A 27,518-nucleotide genomic window follows, 5' to 3' on the forward strand; every position below is an offset into this window, starting at 1 on the left:
GACACACTGATGCAATTACGCTGCGAGATGAGGGAGATGAGAGACGAAAGTGGCAGGGGAAGGGGAAACTGCAAGCTCACTTCCTGCTAGTGAGCGTGCACACATACACAACACACATGTGTGCAACACGCTGATGAGCTGCAGAGCTGGGTTTTCTTCCTGCACACCTGCAGACCTACTTCACAGGCTGCCGAACAGACCGCAGACACACTCGCATCATGCAGACGGTGCAGCCAGACGCGGTGGGACGGGGGGGGAGGGGTTCGGCTGAGCTTACACTCCGTCTCATCTTGTTTACTCAGTCTCATGCAACCGAGGGACTAGATTACCACTGCTTTTCATGCCTCCTGGCGGGGCCTGTACGTCCAAAACAAACATGGCGCGACACGTAAATAAACAGCCTCTCCTAAAGGCAGCTGCAAAGTCGTTAATACGATTCATTGGCGATCATAGAGCCCAAATCTGTGATTTATGTGTCGGTATGGAATCGAGGTTTATTTACTAGGGCTGCACCAGTACCAATACTGGAATCAGATATCAATAAAATTATTGATATCTGATATTTTACCCAAGACTAAGACCCAATACTGAAAGCCACGAGTGATAAATAAAAGCAACCTGGCTTGATTTACTGCATTTTTGGCACATTGAATTCTGTATTTCACCAGTGATGGACAACAGAGTTGGATTTATAGATTGAAAATAAGCAGTCTGTCTCATTCTCGATCGATTATTGATCCGTTTTGCTCCAGTCTGCACACATTACTGATACCAGTAAACCGATCACGGCATCAGAAAACCCTGCCAGCTCAGATTTATTTGTTGTCTGCAGTTCGTCCTTGTGTCAGAGGAATGTCAATCAATCAGGGAGCGTCGGCGGCCTGCGGTCCTGTGCTCTGTGTTGTGGCAGCAAGGTGACCCTTCTGCTTACATCTGCATAAGGGATTGTATGTTTGAAGTACGAATAGAGGAAAACACATTTCCACTGCAGTAGCGCTGGCTGGTTGTCGTCATGATAGTCACAGTAGGGGGTGTTCATGAAATCCATAGTACTGTTAACAACACAGTCCACTCAGTGCAACACAGTCCAAAAACTCCACCGTCCAGGACGACGAGCGCCAGCCAGGATGACTGTCGAAACTGCCAGTCTGCGTGGGCTAGCAGTTAGCTTAGCCTGCCCGCCTCTGTGCCCTGTCGGACCACCCTTGGTGTTTCCTCTTCAGGCGCAGCTCCAAGCAGGGCCGTGGGCCCTGGGCCCACCGGATGCAGCAGACCAGGCTCCCCCAGCCGATCGAACGCCAGCTCTCCCAGCCAGACTCCTTTGACACGCCTCCCCCGTGCGCGACACGACGACACAAACGCAGACGCAGACAAAAAACACTGCACACGATGCTAGGCGAGGCCGCCGCCAGACTGCCTTGGTGTTTCCTCTCGGGCGCAGCTGCAAGCAGGGCCGTGGTCCCTGGGCCCACAGGATGCGGCAGACCAATCTCCCTCAGCCGATCCAACGCCAGCTCTCCAAACCATTAAACGAAGAAAAAAAAAACAACCCAGAAGCTCCAAATAAAAACCTCACACGATGACACAAACGTAGACATAGACATGGACAGACACTACGGTCGGTACTGGGTGAAGCCGCTGCAAACCTGAGTTCATGACGCCATCTTCCCACACCAGGAAGTGCACCGGCGGCGCAGTGGTTAGTGCAGTTGCCTCACAGCAAGAAGGCCGTGGATTCGAGCCCCAGGGTAGTCCAACCTTGGGGGTCGTCCCGGGTCGTCCTCTGTGTGGAGTTTGCATGTTCTCCCTGTGTCAGTGTGGGTTTCCTCCGGGGGCTCCGGTTTCCTCCCACAGTCCAAAGACATGTAGGTCAGGTGAATCAGCTGTACTAAATTGTCCCTGAGGCTCCAGCATCCCGCGACCCCGGTTGGGATAAGCAGCTTGGATAATAGATGGATGGACGGATGGATGGATATATATCTATCGGAAAAACATCTGCAAAAATTCCATGTGTGAGTCCAGCAGAGGTCCATCACAGTGAGCTGCTTGGCAGTGTAAAGTATAATTCCAGTTAATACTCCCTCAAATATTTCAGACCTCGTTTTGCGAGAAACCATAGGAAATAGGTTCTCATCAGTTCGGACAACAGAGGCGTGCATGGTGACGCGGCAGCGCGGCGACGGACGGCAACGCGCCGTGTTTGAGCGGCGCCGCAGCGGCCTGTGTCTCGGCCAGACGCCGTGACACGGGCTCCTCCGGTCAGACGTCTGCTGTGCGGTTTAGCCGAAGCCGTCTGGTTGTTGTTACCGTGCATAGCTGGGATTTCTCATCTGGTTCTCCCCTCCTGCCCAGCTGGCCACACGGAGCGGCCGGTTGCTCCCCGAACAGCTGCTGGACGCTGACGCGGGGGGGGGCACATAAAGGCTGACTTCCATTTTGGTGCAGTACATATGATATACCCCGTTCCGTGGAGACGTGACCTTTTTTTGGGTGGGGGGGGGGTTCATCAACGCCATGTGTGTACAAATGCCTCTCTCTCGTGCAGATGTGTCTCGTTCCCGTTTCCCCGCCTGCCGTCGCCGTCTGTGTAAATCTCTGTATGAGTTTATTAGTGCGTGCGAGCTTGAGGGTCTGTCTGTCTGTCTGCAGAGCCTACTTAACACCACTGGCATTTGATTTATGTGATTTTGAGAGATTAAGCACTGGGAGAGTGTTTGGGGGGGGTATGGGAGGGTTGGGGGGTTGCAGAGGAATCTCAGATATCTCCGCCTGGTATTGGAATCTTGTGTGAACTTGTCTACTGTAGCATATGCGTCGCGCCAAAAAAAAAAAGAAGAAGAAGAAAGCGAAGGGGGGGGGGGGCTCATTTCCAGACCTGTATTCAGCAGCAGGATCTGCCTGCAGCAGGTCACGGTAGGTTGATGCCACGTAGTTGACTTTAAAAGCTATTCAGACACGAGCGCTGCCCTGTGCCGTCTGCCTCAGGCTGACCCTTCCCTTTGTCGGTGTGCAGCAGGGCGGTGGGGGGGGTGGACGGGAGGAAGACGCCGCACGCTTTCAGCTGACCGTCCTGTGTTTGTGAGTCTTCAGGCTGTTCAGACGACGACAAAGTGGTCATATTTAGTCGCTCTGATTCTTTTCTCCATGTTTAGGAATGATCAACGGCGGTAACACGGGGATTCGAACCAGCGATCCCCGTGTGACCGCCGGCTTGGTTGGGCGTCCCTGCTGACACGATTGGCCGTGTCTGCGAGTGGGAAACCGGATGTGGGTATGTGTCCTGGTCGCTGCACTAGCGCCTCCTCTGGTCAGTCGGGCTGCCTGTTCGGGGAGGGGGGGCAGCATGATCCTCCCACGCGCTACCTCCCCCTGGTGAAGCTCCTCACTGTCAGGTGAAAAGAACCGGCTGGCGACTCCCCATGTACGGGAGGAGGCATGGGGTAGTCTGCAGCCCTCCCCGGGGTCGGCAGAGGGGGTGGAGCAGCGACCGGGGCGGCTCGGAGGAGTGGGGTAATTGGCCGGAGAATTAAAGACAGAACGAATGCACGTGTGCATGCGCCAGACCTCATAAACCGCCGCCAGCCATCTGGAGCAGAACCGTGTGATCAAACAGACGGCATGTCTTGTGGTGCCATGCCAGAGGGGGCGCTGACATGATGTAGACTCTGCCCGCAGCATGTCCACGCTTCAGAGAGACACACACTCCCCAGCGAAGGGGAGGATCCTGCACAAGTTGTGCACAGCACATGGCTGTAGTTGTTCCCTGCAGCACGCTGCCTGCAGAAGGCCGCTCTCCAGACCCCTGGAGGGGTTTCAGGCAGTTCTCCTTCACACTCTCTTCAATTCATCTATGGTATCTTTTTTCCTATATGTGTAAATAAAAGAAAAACCAAACAAATGCAAAAGACATGATGCAGCTGAACTTCTTCTCCATCCTCCCTTGTTAGCCGTCTCCATCACACACACACACACACACAATCCCTGCATCATAATTGTTTTTGCTTCTAACTGGCACATTTTTTTTTCTTTAAACGAAATCCTCCATTTTTACATGCTAGACAAGTATTGTCTTTATTTCCCTGTTTTGTTTTTTTTTCATATTGTAACGTGTTTTGTAGTTATGTAGTACAGAAACACACCAGTGTGTGTACACGCACCTCGCGCTCTACTGCTGGGCTGTGGTTCATGAAGCGGTGCTGGATGGGAAGTGATGTCCACACTCAGCTGCCGCCGCCGCTCATGCTAGCAAGAGATAAGAAACAGTATGGCATGTACCGAGACACACAAGACAGGAAGGAGGTGAAAGTCTGATTCCAAGCCTCCCACACACACACACACACACACACACCACACACACACACACACACACACACACGTCCCTCTCTGGTCATTAATCTTAGTGATTCAATTCTTTCCTCACTCACCTCATTACTGCTATCTGATAGCTATCATTCACTCAGCTTTCTGTCTCCCTCCCTCGCTCTCTCTCCCTCTCTTTCCTTCTCATTAGCTGTCCTGAAGCATGGGAAGAGGTGCGGTTGGGGAGTTGATGGGGGTATAATTTTTGCTTACATCATACAAGTGGGAAGATGGCGGCACGACTTCACGTTTGCAGCGGCCTCACCCAGTACCAGCCATGCAGCATCTTTGTCCACGTCTAAGTTTGTTTTGTCTTTGTTTAATGGCTGGGAGAGCTGGCGCTGGATTGGCTGGGGGAGCCTGGTCTGCTGTGTCCTGTGGGCCCAGGGACCACGGCCCTACCCCGAGCTGTGCCCGAAAAGGAAGCACCAGGGGCAGTCTGGCAGGACGCGGAAGCGAGACAGGCTAAGCTAACTGCTAGCCCATGCAGACTGGCAATTACGATAACATCGAGGGCGGTCTGACAGGACGCTGAAGCAGGACAGGCTAAGCTAACTGCTAGCCCATGCAGACCAGCAATTCCGTTAACATCGAGGGTGGTCTGGCGGCGGCCTCGCCTAGCGTTGACTATGGTGTTTTTGGTGTCGTTGTGTGGAGTGCGGGGAGGTGGGTCGAAGGTGTCTGGCTGGGAGAGCTGGCGTTGGATCGGCTGGGGGAGCCTGGTCTGCTACCTCCGGAGCTGTGCCCGAGGAGGAAACACCAAGGGCAGTCTGACAGGACGCAGAAGCGGGGCATTCTTCACGTGTGCATGTACATGAAATGAAATGTCAACGTGTTCCTTATTCCCGATCCTGACAATCATACGGTTTGCACACAGGCATGCTCATCCACCGTCTCATATGAAACACACGTTCACAGTGATCGCTGTGGGTCATGTGTGCACCGGATATTCACATGGCATAGTGAAGGCAGTCTAGTTGATTCCTTCTCCCATTTGTCCCATTATGCAAACCTACTTCCCGTCTTCAACTCCCGTCCACGTACAAATTCGTGAGCGAGAAGAAACAGAAAATAACTAGTCAAATCCATCTGTTGTCCTGTTTAAATGCCGCTCTGGTGGCCGAGCGGAATAAAACGCCGTTCTTGCAACCCGCTCGTCATGTGGCTGGGAGGTTCGTATCCCAGACTCGCCGTAACCGGTCACGGCCAGAGCGTCCACGGGGTAAGGCGTTCATTAGGCCACCCTTACCCGAGGGATAGTGGGTGTAGATCGGTGTAGTGTTCGGGGACTTGTCGTTCACCAGCGACCCCTCTGGCTCACCCGGGCGCCTGCAGCCAAGCAACTGAAAGCATTCTCCCTACACCTCCTTCACGGCTTGAAGGTGATGCAATCCATGCCAGGCTTCAGTGTGTAAAATAGCGAGAGCAGCCTACACGAGTTTGAAGGAAGCTGGTGTTACGCCTATCTCCTTCCTGTGGAAACATGAGCCAGGGGAGCTATTCGGCAAGAGTTCCGGCCATATGCCGTTGAGTTAACCGGGTGGGATAAGGGGAAAAACTAGAAATACATAAAAAAAACCCGTTTAAATTCACATTAGAGTTTGTGGGCCTGATAGACGCTGTGATGGTTAGTAGCTACAGTACTGACAAATACATCTGATGGCGGACTGTGAGTCCCACCGTCTGCACCTTTGTCAGTAAGCCTCTCCTGCCACCTCAGGAATCAGGGACAATTTATTGTCATTTCTTTCATGTACTTGTGTACACAAAATAAACGAAATTCCGTTTCCCTCAGCCCACAGCAGTGCGACGCAAAATACAAAAACACACACCCAAAACTCCTGAAAACGACACCACCAAAAACATACAAAAACAGAGAGAACAACTATGACTGTCAAAACTGCCGGTCTGCATGGGCTAGCAGTTAGCTTAGCCTGCCCCACTTCCACGTCCCGTCAGACCGCCCCTTTTGTTACCTCCTTGGGCGCAGCTCCGGTCAGGGCGGCGGTCCCTGGGCCCACGGGACGCAGTAGACCAAGCTCTCCCCAGCCATCCAACGAAGACAAAACAATCTGAGACGCAGACGTGGACAAAGACACTGCATGGAAGGCACTGGGCGAGGCTGCCGGTAACACAAGTTCGCGCCGCCATCTCCCCACACCGGAAGCAGACCTCCTGTGTTTTCTTCACATTTCATCAGATTAGAGCAGTTGATGGTTAGGCGTGTGTCAGGCAAGTCTTCCACGGAGGCAGCGGAGGAGAGATTCCATCTAAATGGTCTCTCTCCTGTTAGCCGGTGTAGTATTTGGGGTCTCCACAGCCCACTGCCTGTTGCGCAGACGGAGACAGTTTGGCTCACGAGTAGAGACCTGTTTATATGGAAAAACTCCCCATAATTGGTCAAATAAGCCTCCTAAATATAGTTTTACCAACCAGTCTCTCTCACAATTTGCATTTATATACGCACCACTGCTGCGCTGCTGTGAGAGGTGTGATTCTTTTTATTTATTTTAGCATCAAATTCTATTTTGAGACTTCTGTAAAAACGAGAGTTCAAACAAAAAGCCCCGCGTCAACTCTTCTTTCCTACTCATCAGCCAGAGTCGATTCTCACCATGTCACGTCATCCTCGGCCCGGCTCCTCGTGCCTCCAGGGGCAGGACGGGATGGTGGTTTCATGTATCTGTCCAGGGGGTAATTGCCGTTTCTCTTCCAATGCCCGTCGGACACTTTCCGAGGAAAACTTAAGAAAGAACACGAGTCCTGATTCATTTTACACCCAGCTGTGTCGCCTCACACACCCGGCGTGTGTGGATGTGCGCGCTTGTGTGCAAGCGTCCAGTGTGGCGTCTATCTGTCCCTTGTCAAATGTTATTTCTTATGACAGCAAGAAAAATTCCACGAGGTGAAAGGTCGCGAGCTTGACAAATGTTTCTCATTCGTGACCCTCGACCTGTTGTGCGACACCCCGTTTGTGACTCGTCGCTCCACGTCTCAGTGGGGACGGGTGCGTCCCTCTGCAAGCTGACACAGATGGTGTCCAGATCGACTCGCTCTGACTGCAGGTTCAGGTGGACGCTCCGGGAGAGCCGCCGGCCTGAAGCGTGTGCATTTGTCACGTGACACGTCAAAATGAAACGCTGTGCCGCAAAACCTGCAACCACACAGGCGAATACTCAGAAGGTGGAATTTGTCAGCTATTTTGTTTGAAATTACACTACAGCCTTCAGTGCCGGTTGACAACGAGGGCATCAAATGATGGAAAGTAGTTGTAGATGCCCCGTGATGGACTGGCGGCCTGTCCCAGGGTGTCTCCCCGCCTGCCGCCCAGTGACTGCTGGGATAGGCTCACTATCCCCGTGACCATGAGAGCGGAATAAGCGGTTTGGATAATGGATGGATGGAGAGTTGCAGATCGTGGCGTTCGGGCGGCGTGGCGGTCTGTTCTGTCGCCTACCAACATGGGGGTCGGCGGTTCGAATCCCTGTGTTACCTCTGGCTTGATCGGGCATCCCGACAGACATAATTGGCCGTGTGTGCGGTTGGGAAACCGGATGTGGGTATATGTCCTGGTCACTGTACTGGCACCTCCTCTGGTCGGTCGGGGCGCCTGTTTGGGGGGGGGGGGATTGGGGAGGTATAGTGTGATCCTCCCCGTGCTACATCCCCCTGGCGAAACGCCTCACTGTCAGGTGAAAAGAAACGTCCGGTGACTCCACACGTATTGGTGGAGGCGTGTGGTAGTCTGCAGCCCTCCCAGGATTGGCGGTGGAGCCGGGGGTGGAGCAGCGACGGGGACGGCTTGGAAGAGTGGGGTAATTGGCCAGGTACAATTGGGGAGAAAAAGGAAGGGAAAAGAATAATAAAAAAAGTAGTTGTGGAGCTATTTACTTGGAGATAAGCATGTTATAAGTTGGTACTCAAGTCTTTTTGTGTCTTGGTGTAGGGGACAGGCTCGTGATAGTCCATAAAGACGGAATATGATCAGTTGTTGTTGCGGACCTGTCTTACCTCCAAGCGGGTAAGTCTGACAGACCCGGTCCATAAAACAAACCTGCTAATGGTTTTAGTGATAACGCAGAAGACAGAAAATCAATGCAGTCGTGTGTAATGGTATCGAACAGGAAGCAGCAGATTACACACTAACGCCATGTGCAGCCGCCGTTATAACAGACGACGCTTTGTCCGTGTGTTCTGCTCCGGAGCACCGAGTGCTGAATGGTTTGAACACAAGCTGTCTGTCTGTACTGTCTGCCGGCGCCAAGATGCTGCAAGTGATGAGTTCCATGCATTTGGTTATGGAGACCTGTACTGATCTCTCCCGTGTAGCTCACAGTCCAAGCTGTGCGTCCTACTGACAGATGGTGCTGGTTCTGGATTTGGCTCCTCTGGAGGAAACGCTGCTGCTGATGGATTTTTGTGACAAACGGACACATCTGAAAAGAGACATGTTTAAATTCACAGAGATGTATTTTCCTGATTCCAGTGTATTCGAGCAACCCCCCCCCCTTCTTGTTTACCCCCGGGCCATAAAATGAAGGGGTATTCCTGAGAGAGACAGAGGTGTATGGTCTTTGCAGCAGGGCTGGGCCGTATGGCCTCAAATTTGTATCACGGTACAATCTGCATGGACAGTAACAGTAAATATCACCTTATATTAGTTTTTCTTAAACCTTCACTATAAATGCTTCTGAAAAGGTAAAGTGCTGGCGTGGCAACTGCAAGGCAGCCATTACTATACCCCCCCCCCCTTTATCTCCCCAATTGTACTTGGCCAATTACCTCACTGTTCCGAGCCATCCCGGTCGCTGCTCCACCCCCTTTGCCGATCCGGGGAGGGCTGCAGACTACCACATGCCTCCTCCCATACATGTGGAGTCACCAGCCGCTTCTTTTCACCCGACAGTGAGGAGTTTCACCAGGGAGACGTAGTGCATGGGGGGGATCACGCTATTCCCTGCCCCCCTCCCGAACAGGTGCCCCGGCCGACCAGGTGCCCCGGCCGACCAGAGGAGGGGCTCGTGCGGTGAACAGGACACATACCCACATCCGGCTTCCCACCCGCAGACACGGCCAATTGTGTCTGTAGGGACGCTCGACCAAGCCGGAGGTAACACCGGGATTCGAACTGGCGATCCCTGTGTCGGTAGGCAATGGAATAGACAGCTACACTACCCGGGGGCCCTTATTACTGTAATGCCCACAGAGGTATTTTAAGAACATTTATTGTGCAAAACTGCAATAATAAATAGAAAAAAAATGCAAAACCTTTTGTCAACTAACTTCCATCTCTGAAAAACCCTTTTTCATGAAATACAATAAAAATAAAAACACAGGAGGTTTCTTCCCCCAACCAACTCAAACACAATGAAACTCTCAAAATGCAACATTAGTCCAAATTAAGGATCTCCTCTTCAGTTACAGTATTACAGGAATTGGCATGGTTGCTTCTGCATAGTCCAATAACTCACCTTTGCAGCATCTCAGTGTGCGTATTTACTCGGCCTCATTGCTTGTAACCTCAAATACAATAAAATCTAGCAGCATATAATCAAATTGAAAAGTAAATTCAAGTAAAACAGGACAGGAACTTTTTCCCCAATCAACATACACGATGCAACGCTCAATACAAAATTACAAAATAAAAGCTGCTCTTCAGTTACAGTATTTCAGGAATAGGCATGCATAGTGTAAAAGAAAAAAAAACTTATCCATGCAGCATCCCAGTGTACCTCTTTACTTGGCCTTGTTGCTTATACTCAAAGTACAGCAGTGCAAGTGTTACTCTATAAGTGCCAAAACAAATACTGTCAACATTCCTGTTTGTGCCAGTGTACTTAGCCAGGCTCATTGCTTATAGCAGCTATTACAGGTTATTAGCCAGTATCTGTCAACTGTCTCTGGCTTCAGAGCAGAGCTGTGGCAGGTCACGATGTTTCCACCAGTGCTGAATGCCTTTTCTGAAGGGGCACTAGTGGCAGGAATACAAAGATACTTCCTGGCCAAGCTTGCCACTTTTGGGAAATTTGCTTGGTCCAGCTTCTACCACTCTAGTGGATCTGCCTCACCATCAACCTCCAGTGCCCAAAGGTAGCTCTTGAGCTCAACTTCAGTTGCATCTCTGTGGGGAGGGCAATTGGGCCAGGTTGTTGACCATTTGTCTTTTTGATAAAGCTACCCAGACTTTGCTTTGCTTTCTTTGGTGCCACCATCTCTGCAGCTTCTTCTGCAGCTTCTCTCGTCTGCTGTGGAGACTCCTCTGTGGATGTCGCCTGCCTTTCTAGTAGTGACTGAATCTCTGCCGCAGCTTTGGTTTTGATGTATTATTCCCTGTCATCCACTATGTACGATGTTTTGAAATGTGGATCTAGGAGGGAAGCCAGTGGCTAGCAGGTCATCTGTTGCAGCGTCAGAGTATTTCTCATTTAAACACTGGAGACTTTGACAAAGCACATGACAAAGGACCAGTCCTTTGTCATGTCTGTGTCATCTTGAGCTGGAGTCAGAACAGAGTTTTTGAAAAGATGGAGCACATGTTCGAAGTATGACACACTGACGTATTCTTCCCGAGACAGTGCGTCTGTGAACTCAGTCAGGGGGCTGAGGGTCTTGCTCACTGATTCCAAAACATCAATCTCTTGCTATGTTGGTGTTAGTTGCCATTGTTTTCTTATCAGCTTTAAGGACCTGAGATGTGCCCTTCTCCTGTTCAATCATCTTCTGCATCATTTTCTGTCGAGACCCCCATCTTGTTGGTATTTCAGTGATGAGTAGATAGGTGAAGTTTAGCCTGGGCAGTGGCCATTTCTCTCTTTCTTTTCCTTATGTAGGAAAAGGCACTCACAATTTTCTTACATATGCCAACTGGTTCAGCACAGGGCTCTTTGACACTTCTTTCTGTTGACACAAAATGTATGTTTGTATGAGTTGTTCTTTATCCAATGAGAGGATGAGACACCTAAATTGATGTATGAAGTGGAGTATTACTCCACAAACATTCAATTTGAGGAGTCATCAGAGAAAATTTTGCTTGCTTTCTGTGAGAAACAGGAACCCTCATTCCCACGGCTGCAGCAACAACAACAACAACAACTTAGTTTTTTAAAGCACTTTTCAAGGAACCCAAGGACCTTACAAGGAGAATCTTGTGCATTCCTGCAACAAGCGCTGCGAGTAAAGGCTCATTCAGTGAAGCAGGGCCTGTTAGAGGTGAGGTGGAATTGCCTGAATTCAGTGATCAGCGATCCAATACCATCAATGCAAAGTGGAAATCTCAATCCATATCATCATCTTTAAGATATGCCTAGGATGTGAAAATTTTAAGCTCACTATCTCTAAACCACTGAGCACACAGAGAGAACCTTGTAAATCCAGGGGGATGAAGCAGAGATGTGCATGGTTTATGTCCATATTTGAAAGGTCATTAAGGGCCCTTTGCACTTAAACATGAGAATTTGGCACTTTATAGTCAACAGGATAGTCATAATTCATACTGTAGGGCTAATTCGTACGAGTGTAGTTTCTATACTGTTTATACCGCCCACCCCTAATTTGCAGGACTCACGCCCCTTTTGTTTCATAGCTGCTGTTTCCACGGGCCATAGTCCTTAGGAGGTCCGGCCTGAAGTTGTATTATCAAAGACCAGGACTGAAAACTGACCCCCAAAAGAGGTGGTGGTAGACTAATGGAAGGGAGAGTGAAACCTCAGCCCTTTTTTAGAATGATATATGAGCCAGACGAAGACTAAGGCCTTTATGTAGTCTGCTGTGACAGAGAGGATGAAGGTGACCCTGTTCCCGATGCTTCAAGTAATACTCCCTGGGGGGAGGGGGGGAGGAAAGAGAGGGAATACTGGGGTAGGGGGTGGTGAGACTTTTTGAAGTCAGAACAACACAACCTTCTTCCTCTCTCATCATCTGTCCTCGCCATCTCAGTCATAATCACTTCTTCCTATTGTAGCCAAAGAACATTTGTGCATTTGCAGCATCCTTATTTTCTTTCCTGACACCCAATCTCCAAGTCCCTGCTTGTTGCTATTTTTATATTTGGCCAAAAAGGGGCATCCAGATAGCATAGTGGTCTATTCCGTTGCCTACCAACAAGGGAATTGCCAGTTCGAATCCCTGTGTAATCTCCCACTTGGTTGGGTGTCCCTACAGACACAATTGGCCGTGTCTACGGGTGGGAAGCCGGATGTAGGTATGTGTCCTGATCGCTGCACTAGTGCCTGCTCTGGTTGGTCGGGGCGCCTGCTCGGCGGGGGGAGGGGGAACTGGAGGGAATAGCGTGAGCCTCCCACATGCTACTTCTCGCTGGCGAAACTCCTCACTGTCAGGTGAAAAGAAGCGGCTGGCGACGCCACATGTATCAGAGGAGGCATGTGGTAGTCTGCAGTCCTCCCCGGATTGGCAGAGGGAGTGGAGCAACGACCGAAAGAAAGGGACAAGTCCAAGGGTCATTAATCTGTCCAGTTGGACAATCCCCCACACCACTCACTTTGAAATGAATTTTTATCCCCATCAATAATCAGAAACTTGATTCACTGTAAATGCTGTACTTGCCGAGCACCACCACGAGGTATTGGATGTATTGAAGGGATACGAAAGCGAGAGTGAACGCTCCTGATTGTAAGTCGACCCTCATCTGTGCAGTTAAAAGGATCCAATTGAGTTTTCCTTGCAATTAACTCGGTTTTGTTTACATTCAGAGTTTCTCACTATTACACACTGTGTGTGTCTTTGAGGCGTAACAAGCATGCATTTCCTGCAACGTAAAACATTTGCAAAGCCTTTTTTAAAATATTTTGAAAGCTGCATTGCTTACGTCGGCTTGCAATCATCTTCTGCTAGTCCATGCAGTGGTGTCTGGCTGGGAGAGGTGGTGTTGGATCAGCTGGGAGAGCTTGGTCAGCCACGTCCGGTGGTCCCAGGGACCATGGCCCTGCCTGGAGCTTCGCCCGAGGAGGAAGCACCAAGGGCGGTCTGACAGGATGCGAAAGCGGGGCAGGCTAAGCTAACTGCTAGCCCATGCAGACCACCAGTTCCGGTTCCGATAAAACCGAGGGCGGTCTGGTGGTGGCGTCGCCTAGCCTTGACTGTGTTTTTGGTGTTGTCATGTGACGTGCGGGGAGGTGTGTCGGGGGTGTCTGTCTGGGAGAGCTAACGTTGGATCAGCTGAGGGAGCTTGTTCTGCTGCATCCGGTGGTCCCAGGGACCACGGCCCTGCCTGGAGCTGCGCACGAGGAGGAAGCACTGAGGGCGATCTGACAGGACGCGGAAGCGGGGCAGGCTAAGCTAACTGCTAGCCCATGCTGACTGCCAGTCCGACAGTCATCCTGGTGTTCACTCTCTTGGACAGTGATTTTTTTTTTTGTTGATATGTTGGATATATGTGTTTTGTAGTTTTTGTAGTTTTTTTTTATTGTAGTTGTAGTTTGGATGTGTTTTTGTCTTTGTGTTGCACTGCTCTGGGCTGGGAGAAACGATATTTCGTTTCATTTCATGTGCGCAGGTGCATGGAATGAAATGACAAGTAAATATTCCTGATTCTTCTGTGTCTTTTGACAGCTATGCACATTACTGCTACCAGCTGCAGAACTGCCTCACCCATATTTATGTGGCGGAGGTCTAAGACGAAGAAAAGGGCCAACGACGCCACCTGGGGAATTGCACCCCAGGAAATACCAATTCTCTTTAAAACCAGAGTTAAGGATTTGGAGCTTAGCCAGGCAAACAGATTCGCTACTGAAGAAGGACAGAGACGTGGTTCAAAAATATAAATACTTTGTTTAATTAATCAAAACAAGAAAGAACCGGAACTGGAGCTGCTAAGGAAATCAAGAAAAAAAAACGATTAAAACCAACATGAAGCCATTGAATCTTTATTACAAATAATTTGTAAAAAAGGATCTTTTAATACAATTGAGAAAATTAAAATAAAAAAGCCACTTTAAAATACCAAACAATGCCCAGCCTACACAAATAATGGTAGCCAAACTAGAAAGCTAGGCTGAGGCCAACTGTGGAAGGCAGAGTAACTGAGGAGGGCCCAGTGGTGCTACCAATACTCACCTTCCCTGCAGCACAGTAAACCCACAGCAGACTGGTGAACTCTCCACATGTGTCCCGGTGCTCCTACTCACGCACACACACACACACACACACACACACACACACACACACACACACACACACACACACGTGAAGGGACCTCACCACAAGTGCCTAGCCTCCCACAAGATGACACTCAGGCCGCTGAGGGAAATAACTAACAAAGTAAATCAAATAGGTCAACAACAAAACCAAACGAAAGAAGGGCCAACCCAGTTAGTAACCAAATAAACTAAAGCAAACAAAAGAAACTAAGGCAAAACAGCAGCAGGTGAAGCACCTCTAGCGGGGGACCTTGACACCAGGAAATACCCCTGATAACCAGCACCACAGTGGCAGAAAACACCAGGGGCTCCACGCTAGAAGTTCAGGAACTGCAGCATCCACTACCAGACACGTCAGGGGCCGAGGAAGAGAGAAGGCAAAAGAAGGGCTGCACAAGTGGTCACGGGTGGCTTAGATAACCTGGTCTTGATGAGGAGATTGGCTGAGGGAGGAGTCAGGCCTGGAGCTGCATTCACAACCACTCAACCTAGCAGTGAAGCCTTCCCCACCACATTTACATTCATTCTTCATCCCTTTGTTCCCTTACGATAAGGCCTGCGTTTCTTAGCTCTCGCTGCGGCTGCTTTGCTTCCTCCGGTCGAAATTGGTATTCTCTTCATACTCCTCTTCCTCTTTGTGTTTCAGGATTCAAGATTCACGGGTTTATTTGTTTCCATACTTCCTGGATAAGTACAATAAGCAGTGGAAGGATCCTTGGTAAACTCCAGAACTGTGCAACAAAGGAGAAATGGAATAACAATGAAATGAGACTAAAATAAAATAAAATTTTAAAAAGCTAAAAAAAAAAATGTCCGGGGAGTATACAGAAGATATATCCCAGCAAATACATATATACAGTGTGCAGTTATTATACAATTCAAGTACAAGTGTGCAACTAGACTGAATGAGAAAAGTAGAAAGTGTGTGAAGCGAAGTGGCAGTAGCGTTGCCAGTGTAATTGTTATGTTGTGTTTAGTGTCCTTATATGACCTGGGCAAGAAACTGCTTCTGCGTCTCTCTGTGTTGGCGTTGTGGCTGCAGAGGCGTGTGCCTGACCACAGCAGCTGAGACAGTCCGTTCCTGGGGGTGATGGTAATCCTTGCAGCCCTGGTCCTACACCGCCTGGTGTATAAATCCTGTAGGCGGGGGGGGGGCTGACCCGGTGGTCCGCTCAGCCGACTGCACCACTCTCTGTAGGGCTTTTTTTGTCTCGAGAGGTGCAGTTCCCACACCAGATGGTGACGCACCCTGCCGGGATGCTCTCGGTGGCACCGGAGTCAGAGGTTTTCTGGATCTGTGGGGAGACACTGAACCTCGTTCTTTTCATTTTTCACTGGGAGTGGCGGAGAAGGACAGGATGAGGGATGAGTATATTAGAGGGAAATGATTGGAAAGACGTGTGTGGGGAGGCCTGCAAGAAATTACATCAATCAACTTGTCAACAACACAGGATGTCCATCTGAGGATCTTCCAGCTGCTATTATGCTGGATAGAGACGGGTGGCGTGAGAGGGTCAGAGCCATCCGAGGATACGCGACCTGATGATGATGATGATGATGATGATAATGATATTAGAGGGACCGCTCAGGTTGGACGGTTTGGAGACAAAGCAAGAGAGACAAGATTTAGATGGTTTGGACATGTGTGGAGGAGAGATGCTGGGTATATTTGGAGAAGGATGCTGAATATTTAGCTGCCAGGGAAGAGGAAGAGGAAGGCCGAAGAGGAGGTTCATGGATGTGGTGAGGGGGGACATGCAGGTGGCTGGTGTGACAGAGGAGGATGCAGAGGACAGGAAGAGATGGAAATGGATGATCCACTGTGGCGACCCCTAACAGGAGCAGCCGAAAGTAATAGTAATTCAGCCACACGGCCTTCTTCTTCACTCTTCACTAACTCCCGCCATTTCCCTGCTGTCTAAATCCTTTGTTGTCATCCTGTCCCCTCTTTTTGCCCTTGCTCACTCACTGACTAGCTTCGCTGGTCGCTTATCAAATTCGCGAATACCCGGAAGATGTCGGGATGTTGTCCCACCCACAACTCAACAAAATATGATTGGCTACGACAGCTGTCAATCAAATCCATACCCCACGTTCAATTGAATTACACAGGCGTTCAGTTATAGCTACTGAAGGTCCTGGCATGGGGGGGGCTGATTCACCCAGATACTGTCGAAAGAAAAATTGCGATTGGTCCATTTCCTGTTCCATTATATTAACCCACTGTTTGCCAAGACGTATTAGTCCAAGTTTATAACGGTGATCTAGAAATTATTACTATTATTTCAGTGAATAAGAATAATTAAAAAAATGTTTATTAGGAGTACAAAAATTCTTTCAATATTTTTTCTTGGTATTCACTGAATACCTGGAAGGTCCAGAGGGTTCCCCTCTGGCAATAGTAGTGGGGAGACACTGAACCTCTTCAGTTGCCTGAGGTGATGAAGAGGCTGCCTCGCCTTTTTTACCAAAGTATGTGTGTGAGGTGTCCATGTTATGTGAGACTTGTGGGAAACCCTGTATAGATGGAGACATAGGGTCGTAGCTTCTTGTACGAACTTATTCAGTGTATGCATCTTATTACGTATATGCAGAAATGTGTGTGTGTGTTTGTGTGTGTGTGTGTGTGTGTGTCTGAGGGCATGCAGACAGTGCCTCAATTCGAGCGCAGCACGAAGCTCACTGGGTTTTTGGTTGGCTGACCCAGCCGCCTGGCATCAGAGACTCAGTCGGTCTAGCAGAATACTGCACCAGCCTTTACCACACCTGCAAAGCTCAAACCGAATGACCGCCAATGAAAACTCTTCTCACAGAAGAGAAGTAATTAGATTAACTCTCTGCTGGTCTCCCAATCTGAAAGTTGAAAAAGACCAGCAAGATGCGTCATGTCTGGGCGTCCGGGTGGCACAGTGGTCTATTCCGTTGCCTACCAATACAGGGCTCGGCGGTTCGAATCCTCGTGTTACCTCCAGCTTGGTCCCTACAGACACAATTTGGCCGTGTCTGCAAGGGGGAAGCCGGATGTGGGTATGTGTCCTGGTCACTGCATTAGCGCCTCCTCTGGTCGGTTGGGGCGCCTGTTTGGGGGGGGAGGGGGGACTGGGGGGAATAGCGTGATCCTCCCACGTGCTACGTCCCTCTGGTGAAACTCCTCACTGTCAGGTGAAAAGAGGCGGCTGACGACTCCACATGTGGCAGCCCTCCCCGGATCGGCAGAGGGGGTGGAGCAGCGACCGGGACGACTTGGAAAATAGAGTAATTGGCCGGATACAATTGGGGAGAAAAGGGGGGGGGGGTGCATCCCGTCTGACCATGGGGGGGGGGAAATAAATAGCTTCCATGCAAGCTTTGTATGTTCTTTTTGTTCTGTGTGTGTGTGTGTGTGTGTGTGTGTGTGTGTGTGAGTGAGTGAGTGAGTGTGTGGTGTGTGTGTGTGTGTGTGTGTGCGTGTGCATGTTTGTTAGACAGGAAGTCCTGCTGTGGAAAATGTCTGCTCCCACAGTTCTTCAGAATCTCTTCAGATAGTGTTCGGTGCATCGGAGAGAAAATTACAGTTGTTAAACCAGGGATGGGACATGAAAAGACCACACTGTTGTGTATGGCTGTGTATGGCTGTGTATAGCTGTGTATGGCTGTGTATAGCTGTGTATGGATGTGTATGGCTGTGTATAGCTGTGTATGGCCGGGGATAATGGCCAGAAAATTCAGATATTTTAGCTTATCAAAGTCACAGCGTCTCCAGAAGCCGGATTTTCTGCGCACTCTGCCCATAAGATGTCAGCTCTTTGCTTCATCAGATGATGAAGGATTTTTTTTTTCAAATTTCCATGTTCCCCGATAAAGTGTCAGGGTAGCGCGTCAAGATATGTTAAACATCAGAGTAAGTATCACAGCCGGCTGTGTTCGATGTATTTCTATCTGCAACAACCACCAAAGAACAGCCTATTTTCTCCTGTTGGGAAGTGAAGTCTTCTGATGATGACCCACCACCTTCACAAGAGGCAGGTGTGTGTGTGTGTGTGTGTGTGTGTGTGTTTGTATGTGTGTGTGTGTGTGATAAGAAAGCCTTTATTAGACTTTATCGTTGCATTATCATGTGCAGCACGGTTGTGAGGGCTAGTTGTGACTGCTGGGCTGTTATTTCTGTTGTGGTTGTAGCCTACAGCTTGTGTGCGCCTGGTAGAGCTGCATGACCACGGCACAGATGAAAATCCCTTTCGTCACTTAATCACTTAATATTGTGGAAGGTGTCCGGATAGCATAGCGGTCTAACCACTGTGGCACGGTGGCGCAGTGGTTAGCGCTGTTGCCTCACAAGGAGAACATCCTGGGTTAGAACCCTGGGGTTGTCCAACCTTGGGGGGGGGGGGGGGGGGCGTGTCATCCCAGGTTGTCCTCTGTGTGGAGTTTGCTTGTTCTCCCCGTGTCTGTGGGGGGGTTTCTCCGGCTGCTGTGGTTTCCCCCACCATAAAAAAAGACATGCATGTTAGGGTTGATACTCCTGTCTGTGCCCCTGACCAAGGCGTGGCAAGACGAACTGGGGTTGGTCCCCGGGCATTGCACGGCGGCTGCCCACTGCTCCTGCCTACACAGCTAGGATGGGTTAAATGCAGACAAAGAATTTCCCCACAGGGATTAATAAAGTATCTCAAATAATTCCCCGCCTACCAACACGGGGATCGCCAGTTCGAATCCCCGTGTTACCTACGGCTTGGTCGGGCATCCCTACAGACACAATTGGCCATGTCTGGGGGTGGGAAGCCGGATGTGGGTATGTGTCCTGATCGCTGCACTAGTGCCTCCTCTGGTCGGTCAGGGCTCCTGTTTGGGGGGGGCTGGGGGGAATAGTGTGGTCCTCCCACATGCTATGTCCCACTGGTGAAACTCCTCGCTGTCAGGTGAAAAGAAGCGGCTGGCAACACCACATGTATCGGAGGAGGCATGTGGTAGTCGGCAGCCCTCCCCGGATCGGCAGAGGGGGTGGAGCAGCGACCAGGATGGCTTGGAAGAGTGGGGTAATTGGCTGGATTCAGCTGGGGAGAAAAGGGGGAAAAATCCAAAACAAAAAATGTTGTGATCACGACTCATGTTAGAATATACTATTATTCATCTCACTTAAGAAACAACATGACTTTATTGGGCCTGTCCATTCTTGTTCTCTTTACTCATCGCCACCTTTTCCAAAAACCCTTTTTGTCGGACTGCTTTTTCTCCTCCACCCGGTGCTGCACACTTGTTTCGCTTGGTCACATGGCAAATGGAAAGGTTATGCTTGTCAAGCTTGGTGGAAGCGCTTGATTTAATTCAATATTGCTGAATTACACAAGTCCTAATCAGGGAAACATACAATCTGATGATGTTCTGTCGTGGAGCGCGGGCAGGGTGGCCCCCTGAGTCCACCACAGTTTATTCAGGGTTCTGTGTGTCGCTAGGCTTTTGGAGGACGACAAGAAAAGGAAGGCTGGAGAGGGAGAGAAAAATAAGGGAAAGACGCACAACATGGTCCTCTGTCACCATGGCAACTAGACGGAGAGAGAGAGAGAGAGAGAGAGACACAAGTGACGTGCTGGAGTAATTAAGAATGGAAAGCGTGTCCCTCGGTGGCACCTTTCTGTGTGTGTGTGTGTGTGTGTGTGTGTGGGTGTGTGTGTGTGTGTGTGTGTGTGTGTGTGTGTGTGTGTGTGTATGTGTGTGTGTGTGTGTGTAATGCAGTCCTCATGGTCCGTGTATCTCTGGTGACAAGGTTAATTGGCTTCCTGAAGATTGTGCAGGTAATAATTTGGCTGCTTTACAGCAGAAACTTCTTCAGAACCAGATACAGTGTACATGCACCAAACCCTGTGTGTCAAACTGCATATTTCTGTGCTGATGAGACTGAGTGTGTGTGTGTGTGTGTGTGTGTGTGTGTGTGTGTGTGTGTGTGTGTGTGTGTGTGTGTGTGTGTGTGTGTGTGTGCATGTGCATGCCTCTTTTCCAGGTCTCTTTCTGCAGAGCTGCTGGGCCGTCTCCTATGAATGCCTGTTTTCCTCTAAAGCCCTGCAGCTCCCTTAGACCCCAAGTGAACTCTGCATTATGCAACTATGACTGATTACTCATTAAGAGTCAAAACGAGGCCTCGATGACAAAAATGGACGTGGCGCAAAACCCCAGAAACTGTTTATCTGTCTCTGATGCAAGCCGTCACATCACTACGCCATGAACAAGCCGTCACATCACTACGCCATGAACAAGCCGTCACATCACTACGCCATGAACAAGCCGTCACATCACTACGCCATGAACAAGTCGTCACATCACTACGCCATGAACAAGAGCAAAAAAGAAAGAGAGTGACTGGTGACTGGTGGATTTGGCAGTTTGTTTTGGTAGGGATGGAGGGATGGTTGGATGGACGAATGGACAGACGGACGGCTGGATGGAGGGATGGGTGGATGGATGATTGACAGATAGATGGACGGACGGATGGATGGAGGGATGATGGAGTGATGGATGGACAGATTGAGGGATGGGTGGAGAGATATTGTGAGGTTTGGGCAGGGGGGTTGTGCTTCAGTGTTGCATGGTCAACCTCTATGTCTTTTTCCCTTTTCAAAGAAACTCGCGTGTTTCAACAACCAGAAGTATGCAGGTCTCTGTAGACCTGAATTCAGGTCTATATTCAGGGCTCTGTAGACTCGGAGAGGGTGTGTGTGTGTGTGTGTGTGTGTGTGTGCGCTGTGGTTTGCTGGTTCAGGATCAGCTAAGATAAGAGATTGTTGTCAACATACAGAATGAAAGCGTTGCCATCTCATCACCAGATCCATTCTGGAGTTGTCATTGCATATTAACTTTTATATCCCTTGGTAACAAATGGCAGTTTTTTTTTTCAACGTTGAAGTGTGTGTTGTGTTTTGTAATTTTGTGGTGTGTGTGTGTTCTTGTTCAGCCACATTTGTGAGTTGTTAACCGTAAGAGTCAGGAGGATTTTGCAAAGTGAGAACATGCTGACCAGTCCTCAGTCCTTCAGAGCTCTATTTAAGGGTGAGCACTTGGTTTAGAGTGTAGGTTCAAATTAGGATTAGGTGCCCGGGTGGCGCAGCGGTCTATTTCGTTGCCTACCAACACGGGGATCGCCGGTTCGAATCCCCGTGTTACCTCCGGCTAGGTCTGGTGTCCCTCCAGACACAATTGGCAGTGTCTGCGGGTGGGAAGCCGGATGTGGGTGTGTGTCCTGGTCGCTGCTCTAGCGCCTCTTCTGGGCAGTCGGGGCACCTGTTCGGGGGGAGGGGGAATCACGTGATCCTCCCAAGAAGCAGCTGGCAATACCACATGTAGCCGAGGAGTCGTGGTAGTGTGCAGCCCTGCCCGGATCGGCAGAGGGGGTGGAGCAGCGACCAGGACAGCTCGGAAGAGTGGGGTAATTGGCCAGAAAGTACAATAAGGGAGGAAAAGGGGAGGGAAACCCCCCCCCCAAAAAAAATGAAGACAGTGAAGACATGAAGACAGTGATGGCCCTCACAATGATAAAATGTGTGTGTGTGTGTGTACCCAGCATTATTTATTGCAAGTCAAGTGCCATACAGTTACTAATCAGAAAGCATATTGTGCTCATTGGAGAAAGCCTGCATGTCCTGCTGGTGGTGATGATGCTCATCAAGTCACTAAATCCGGTTTTTGTTTCTGGTGTTTTCAGAATGAGAAGCCTCTGGGTCATTCTGCGAGCAGGTCCAGCAACATCTCAAAGGTAAGAACAACACTCAAATGGCAAATCTAATGGAATAATCAATGACTTGCTTTCGACGTGGAGAGAGAGAAAATGAAAAGACTGCTGTGAGGGGCGATGAAGTTTGGGTGGAGGGAAAGATTGACAGACGGTGCTGTGGAGCGAGACCAGAGCCGTCGAGGTGCACCTCACCTCCACGGCTCCCAGATGCTGAACATCCAAACAAGCATCAAAAACCACTTCAATACACTGCTCTTCTCCACAATCCTACATCCTTCTCTCCTCTCTCCTCCCATTTACTTGTTCTTGTCTTCCTCCACCCCACCCCCTTCCATCCTTCCCTCAGGCAAAGCCTCTTTGTTGAATATGGCCTCAGGGTGAGAGTCCATGATGCTCTGCTGAGCCTCTTAGACGATAAACCCTTTACATGTGCTAATAGATGTCAGGGTCATCACCCTGCTCTGTGCAGCCATGTTGGAGGCGGGAACGGGTCCGGTCTTTTACCTGAACGAGTAGAAATCATCATTACAACCTCCTCATAAAACTGTTCATGTTACTATTACTGCACCACTACTATTGCCACTAATAACTGGGGATTTGCACGAGTGCTCGAGTATTTGTTCAGAACCTTACTATTCAAAGATGGTCAGTGTACTCTGTTTACGGATGACATTGTGATCTGTAGAGAGAGTAGGGTGCAGGTGGAGGAGAGCCTGGAGAGGTGGAGGTATGCCCTGGAGAGAAGGGGAATGAAAGTCAGTAGGAGCAAGACGGAATATCTCTGCGTGAATGAGAGGGAGGACAGTGGAATGGTCAGGATGCAAGGAATAGAGGTGACGAAGGTGGATGAGTTTAAATACTTGGGGTCGACTGTCCAAATTAACGGGGAGTGCAGAAGAGAGGTGAAGAAGAGAGTGCAGGCAGGGAGGAGTGGGTGGAGAAGAGTGTCAGGAGTGATTTGTGACAGAAGGGTACCAGCAAGAGTTAAAGGGAAGGTTTACAAGATGGTTGTAAGACCAGCTATGTTATATGGTTTGGAGACGGTGGCACTGACGAAAAGACAGGAGGTGGAGCTGGAGGTGGCAGAGGGACCGCTCAGGTTGCACAGTTTGGAGACAAAGCTAGAGAGACAAGATTGAGATGGTTTGGGCATGTGTGGAGGAGAGATGCTGGGTATATTGGGAGAAGGATGCTGAATATGGAGCTGCCAGGGGAGAGGAGAAGAGTTAGGCCAGAGAGGAGGTTTATGGATGTGGTGAGGGAGGACATGCAGGTGGTGGGCATAACAGAGGAAGCTGCAGAAGACAGGAAGAGATGGAAACGGGTGATCCACTGTGGCGACCCCTAATGGGAGCAGCCAGAAGTAGTAATAGTAGTAGTAGTAGAATGTAATTATGAAAATATCAGCAGATACTAAGTAATACATGTTTATTAAATTAAAATGTCTATATGAAACCGTTAAATGACCAGGTTAGCGCCATTTGAACAGGATTATTACTCGTTGTGATTTCGGCACGTCACATGCCTCACCCACAGTGGTGACCACTACATGAAGGAAGGTGCAGAGATATTTCCAACAAACTGATGGATCGACTGTTCAGTACCGGATGTGCAATATCGGACTTGACTATCATAAGCAGTTGCATGTTTTGCCGCATAAGAGTCAGGCACAAAGACCAAACGTGAGACCATGAAAGGCGAGCTGCCGTCAGGGTGTTTACCAGCACCACGCCAGCGCCGCTGGAAGGGAAGCACCCAGCTCGTCCTGAACCCAGCTCGTCCTGAACCCGCTCGAGTTTGCGTGTGCTCATGTTGTGGATCCATGAAATGAAAAGCCTTAGATGTTAGCCTTTGATGAGATGTTAAGACTTGGCCGTGGTGAGTGTAGCTAATTTGCATATCATCTGCAGTACCAAGTTCCCGAGTACTTGTTTTCAATTCCACATGAGTACTCCCAACGCGGGAGTCAGAGTAAATGAACATCACGACTAATGATCCATCTTATTGATGTAGTGCCTTTCTGGAGCTCGAGACAACCTTTAGAGAGTGTAAATACACTGGGCGGCACGGTGGCCCAGTCACAGCACGAAGGTCCTGGGTTCGAACCCCGGGGTGATCCAACCTTGGGGGGTCATCCCAAGTCGTCCTCTGTGTAGGGTTTGCATGTTCTCCCCGTGTCCGCGGTGGGTTTTCTCCGGGTGCTCCGGTTTCCCCCACCATCAAAAGAAACATGCATGTTAGGGTTGATACTCCTGCCTGTGCCCCTGACCGAGGCAATGGGAAAAGAAGTGGAGCTGGTCCCCAGGCGCAGCACGAAGGCGGCATCCCACTGCTCCTCGCTGCACAGATCACAGCTAGGATGGGTTAATTAGCAGTACTGAATGCCCCCCAAGGGGACTACTAAAAGAAACTTAAATTAAAATAAAAACATACAGTGATACAGAGTGGAGGGTAACTTCTCACTGGGACTTGTGGTCCCTGTGAGCCGGGAGAGCAAATCTGACGTATTTGCCGGCGTGGGAGAGGACAGGGAGATACTTCACAGTAATGGGAGATACAGGGACAATGAAGTAAAAGGAAAAACTGGGAGTCAGAAACGCCAATACAAGAAAGAACTGCAGCCTCGAGGGAGTACTGCGGTACTGAAACAAGAAGAGAGGATGTTTGAAGGGGATGAGAGTGAACTTTCACGACCGTGTAGCCCTCTCACACAAAGCTTTATACAACAACAAAAGAGTCCGACTTCAAATCCTGGCATAAAGCTAAAACAATAAAAACGTTACAGCAAATAAGCAGGTTGGTCCTCCCTCTGGGGGCAGTATCACAGAAAGCCCTGTGTATATAGCTGTATATGTACATATGTGTAGAGGTACGTATATGTACATAAATGTAGCTGTATATGTACACATGTATATAGTATGTATATGTACATATGTAAGTGTAGATGCATATGTATGCATGTATAGATGTACATATATGTATATGTACATGTGTAGATGTATATGTACATATGTGTATATGTACATAAGTGTAGATGTATAGGTACGCATGTATAGATTTATATGTGCATATGCATATATGCATATGTACATATATATAGCTGTATATGCACATATGTGTAGATGTACATGCACACTATATATGTATATGTACATAAGTGTAGATGTATATGTACGTATGTATAGATTTATATGTGCATATGTATATATGCATATGTACTATATAGCTGTATATGCACATGTGTAGATGTACATGTACACTATATATGTATATGTACATAAGTTTAGATGTATATGTACGCATGTGTAGATTTATATGTGCATATGTATATATGCATATGTACATATATATAGCTGTATATGCACATATGTGTAGATGTACATGTACACTATATATGTATATGTACATAAGTTTAGATGTATATGTACGCATGTATATATGTATATACACATATGTGTGTATGTATATGTACATATGTATATGTACATAAGTGTAGATGAAGCCCCTGGGTAGATGAAGCTCGTTAGCCTTGTCGGGCAGTTCATCTTGGAGAAGGAAACCTCCGCTGCCTTGCGGGTATACTCGTCTATGGGAAAGGCTTCGGGAAGAAACCCTGAGGAAAAACCTGCATCTGTCTCCATTGCCAGTCGTCTCGCTAGTCTTGCCACTGGTAGTAGGTGGTCTCGGATGAGAGAGTGGGGTTGATGATGCGCAGCTCTTCCTCACTTTAATCATCGTGCAAGTCATCTGTCATCCATCACAGGATGACTAGAAGTTCCTCGTCGCTGCGACGGATGAATAACAACATAAGTGTAGATGTGTATGTACATATGTATATCTACATATGTGTAGATTGGTGATATGTGGTGGAGCCAGGCTGTTCAGACGCTTTAAGACCAATAGCAAGATTTTGTAATTAATTCTGAATTTTTAACACTGTTATTAGCATTAATTGTAATAACAACTATAATCTAATGGAAACAATGTGTGTAAAAGTTAAACTAATATTGCCCTGTAGGAAAACGGAATACAGATGCATGTTATACATAGTTAAGACCACACCAACCCCTTCATCATCATCATCATCAGGTGGAGTATCCTCGGATGAAACCCTACCAACCCCTTATTCAATAAGTTATTGATTTGGTTTTTTTTATTATTTTTATTGACCTGGCTACTTTATTTGATTTTCTTTAAGATAAGTCTACTGATCAGTTCACTGATCTGAGTATTTAACTGAAGCTTTTAGGACGACAAGCAGCAGATGAAAGCCTGTTCTCTGTACAGGTAGGCTGAATATGAAAATGAAGCGCTGCTCTTTAACGAGGCTGATCCAGTGCACCAGGTGAACTGAGCCGTGCCGGATCATTATTGATGCTCGCATCGCTTATTCACTTTCAGTCCGCTCCTGCTGCAGGCCTTCCCCATGAGCCCTGAGCAGCGCTGGCTGAACTCACTGATTTTACAGGCCCTCGTTTTATGTGGTATATGGGCTGCCGTTGCTCTGACGGATGCGTGTTAAATGAAGCGATCGGGCCGGGGGTTTGAACATGGCTCATATGTGTGATGGCCTCCGGTAATAATCAGCAGTCTGGCGGCCAGGTGGCCTTTTCTCCCGAGGATTGTTAAAGGGCAATGCTTCTGACGGGCTGGTTTTGAAAGTGTTCTCCCTAATATAAAAAAAGGATAATACAAGTAGCACCCTAGCGGTTAGAGAGGAAACCAGCTTGCCACTGGGAGGTTTCTGGTTTGACTCCTTTGACCAGCTCGGAAAAGAAACTGGGCAGAAGGATAGAATTAAAGCTGGACTACAGAGTTTTCCATGTAAAAATTACTTTCAAAGATATTTATAAAATCTTTTTTTTTGGGGGGGGGGGTTTCCTCCCTCTTTCTCCCAAGTTGTACCCGACCAATTACCCCACTCTTCTGAGCCATCCCTGGTCGCTGCCAATCCGGGGACGGCTGCAGACTACCACGTGCCTCCTGCGATACATGTGGAGTCACCAGCCACTTCTTTTCACCTGACAGTGAGGAGTTTTGCCAGGGGGACGTAGCGCGTGGGACGATCATGCTATTTCCCCCCAAATAGGCGCCCCGACCAACCAGAGGAGGCTCTAGTGCAGCGACCAGGACACATACCCACATCCAGTTTCCCATCCACAGACACGGCCAATTGTGTCTGTAGGGATGCCCGACCAAGCCGGAAGTAACATGGGGATTCGAACTGGCGACCCCCGTTTTGGTAGGCAACGGAATAGAAAATTTTAATTTTGAGGAAGGCTGCTATGCTTACAAGGCCAATA

The 27,518-nt window shown here is 48.9% G+C and overlaps 1 protein-coding gene across 1 annotated transcript in view; it reads left to right on the plus strand.

Annotated features, from left to right (window-relative positions):
* The window catches only part of marchf8 (membrane-associated ring finger (C3HC4) 8), a 205,789-nt gene that overhangs the window by 131,993 nt on the left and 46,278 nt on the right, over positions 1–27,518 (plus strand). The window contains exon 3 of the mRNA XM_056292450.1: positions 22,186–22,236. Within this exon, the coding sequence (XP_056148425.1) occupies positions 22,186–22,236 (51 nt within the window). The remainder of the gene's footprint in view (positions 1–22,185; positions 22,237–27,518) is intronic.

This window comes from Lampris incognitus, chromosome 13 (genome assembly GCF_029633865.1).
Source record: "Lampris incognitus isolate fLamInc1 chromosome 13, fLamInc1.hap2, whole genome shotgun sequence".
Classification (NCBI taxonomy): domain Eukaryota; kingdom Metazoa; phylum Chordata; class Actinopteri; order Lampriformes; family Lampridae; genus Lampris; species Lampris incognitus.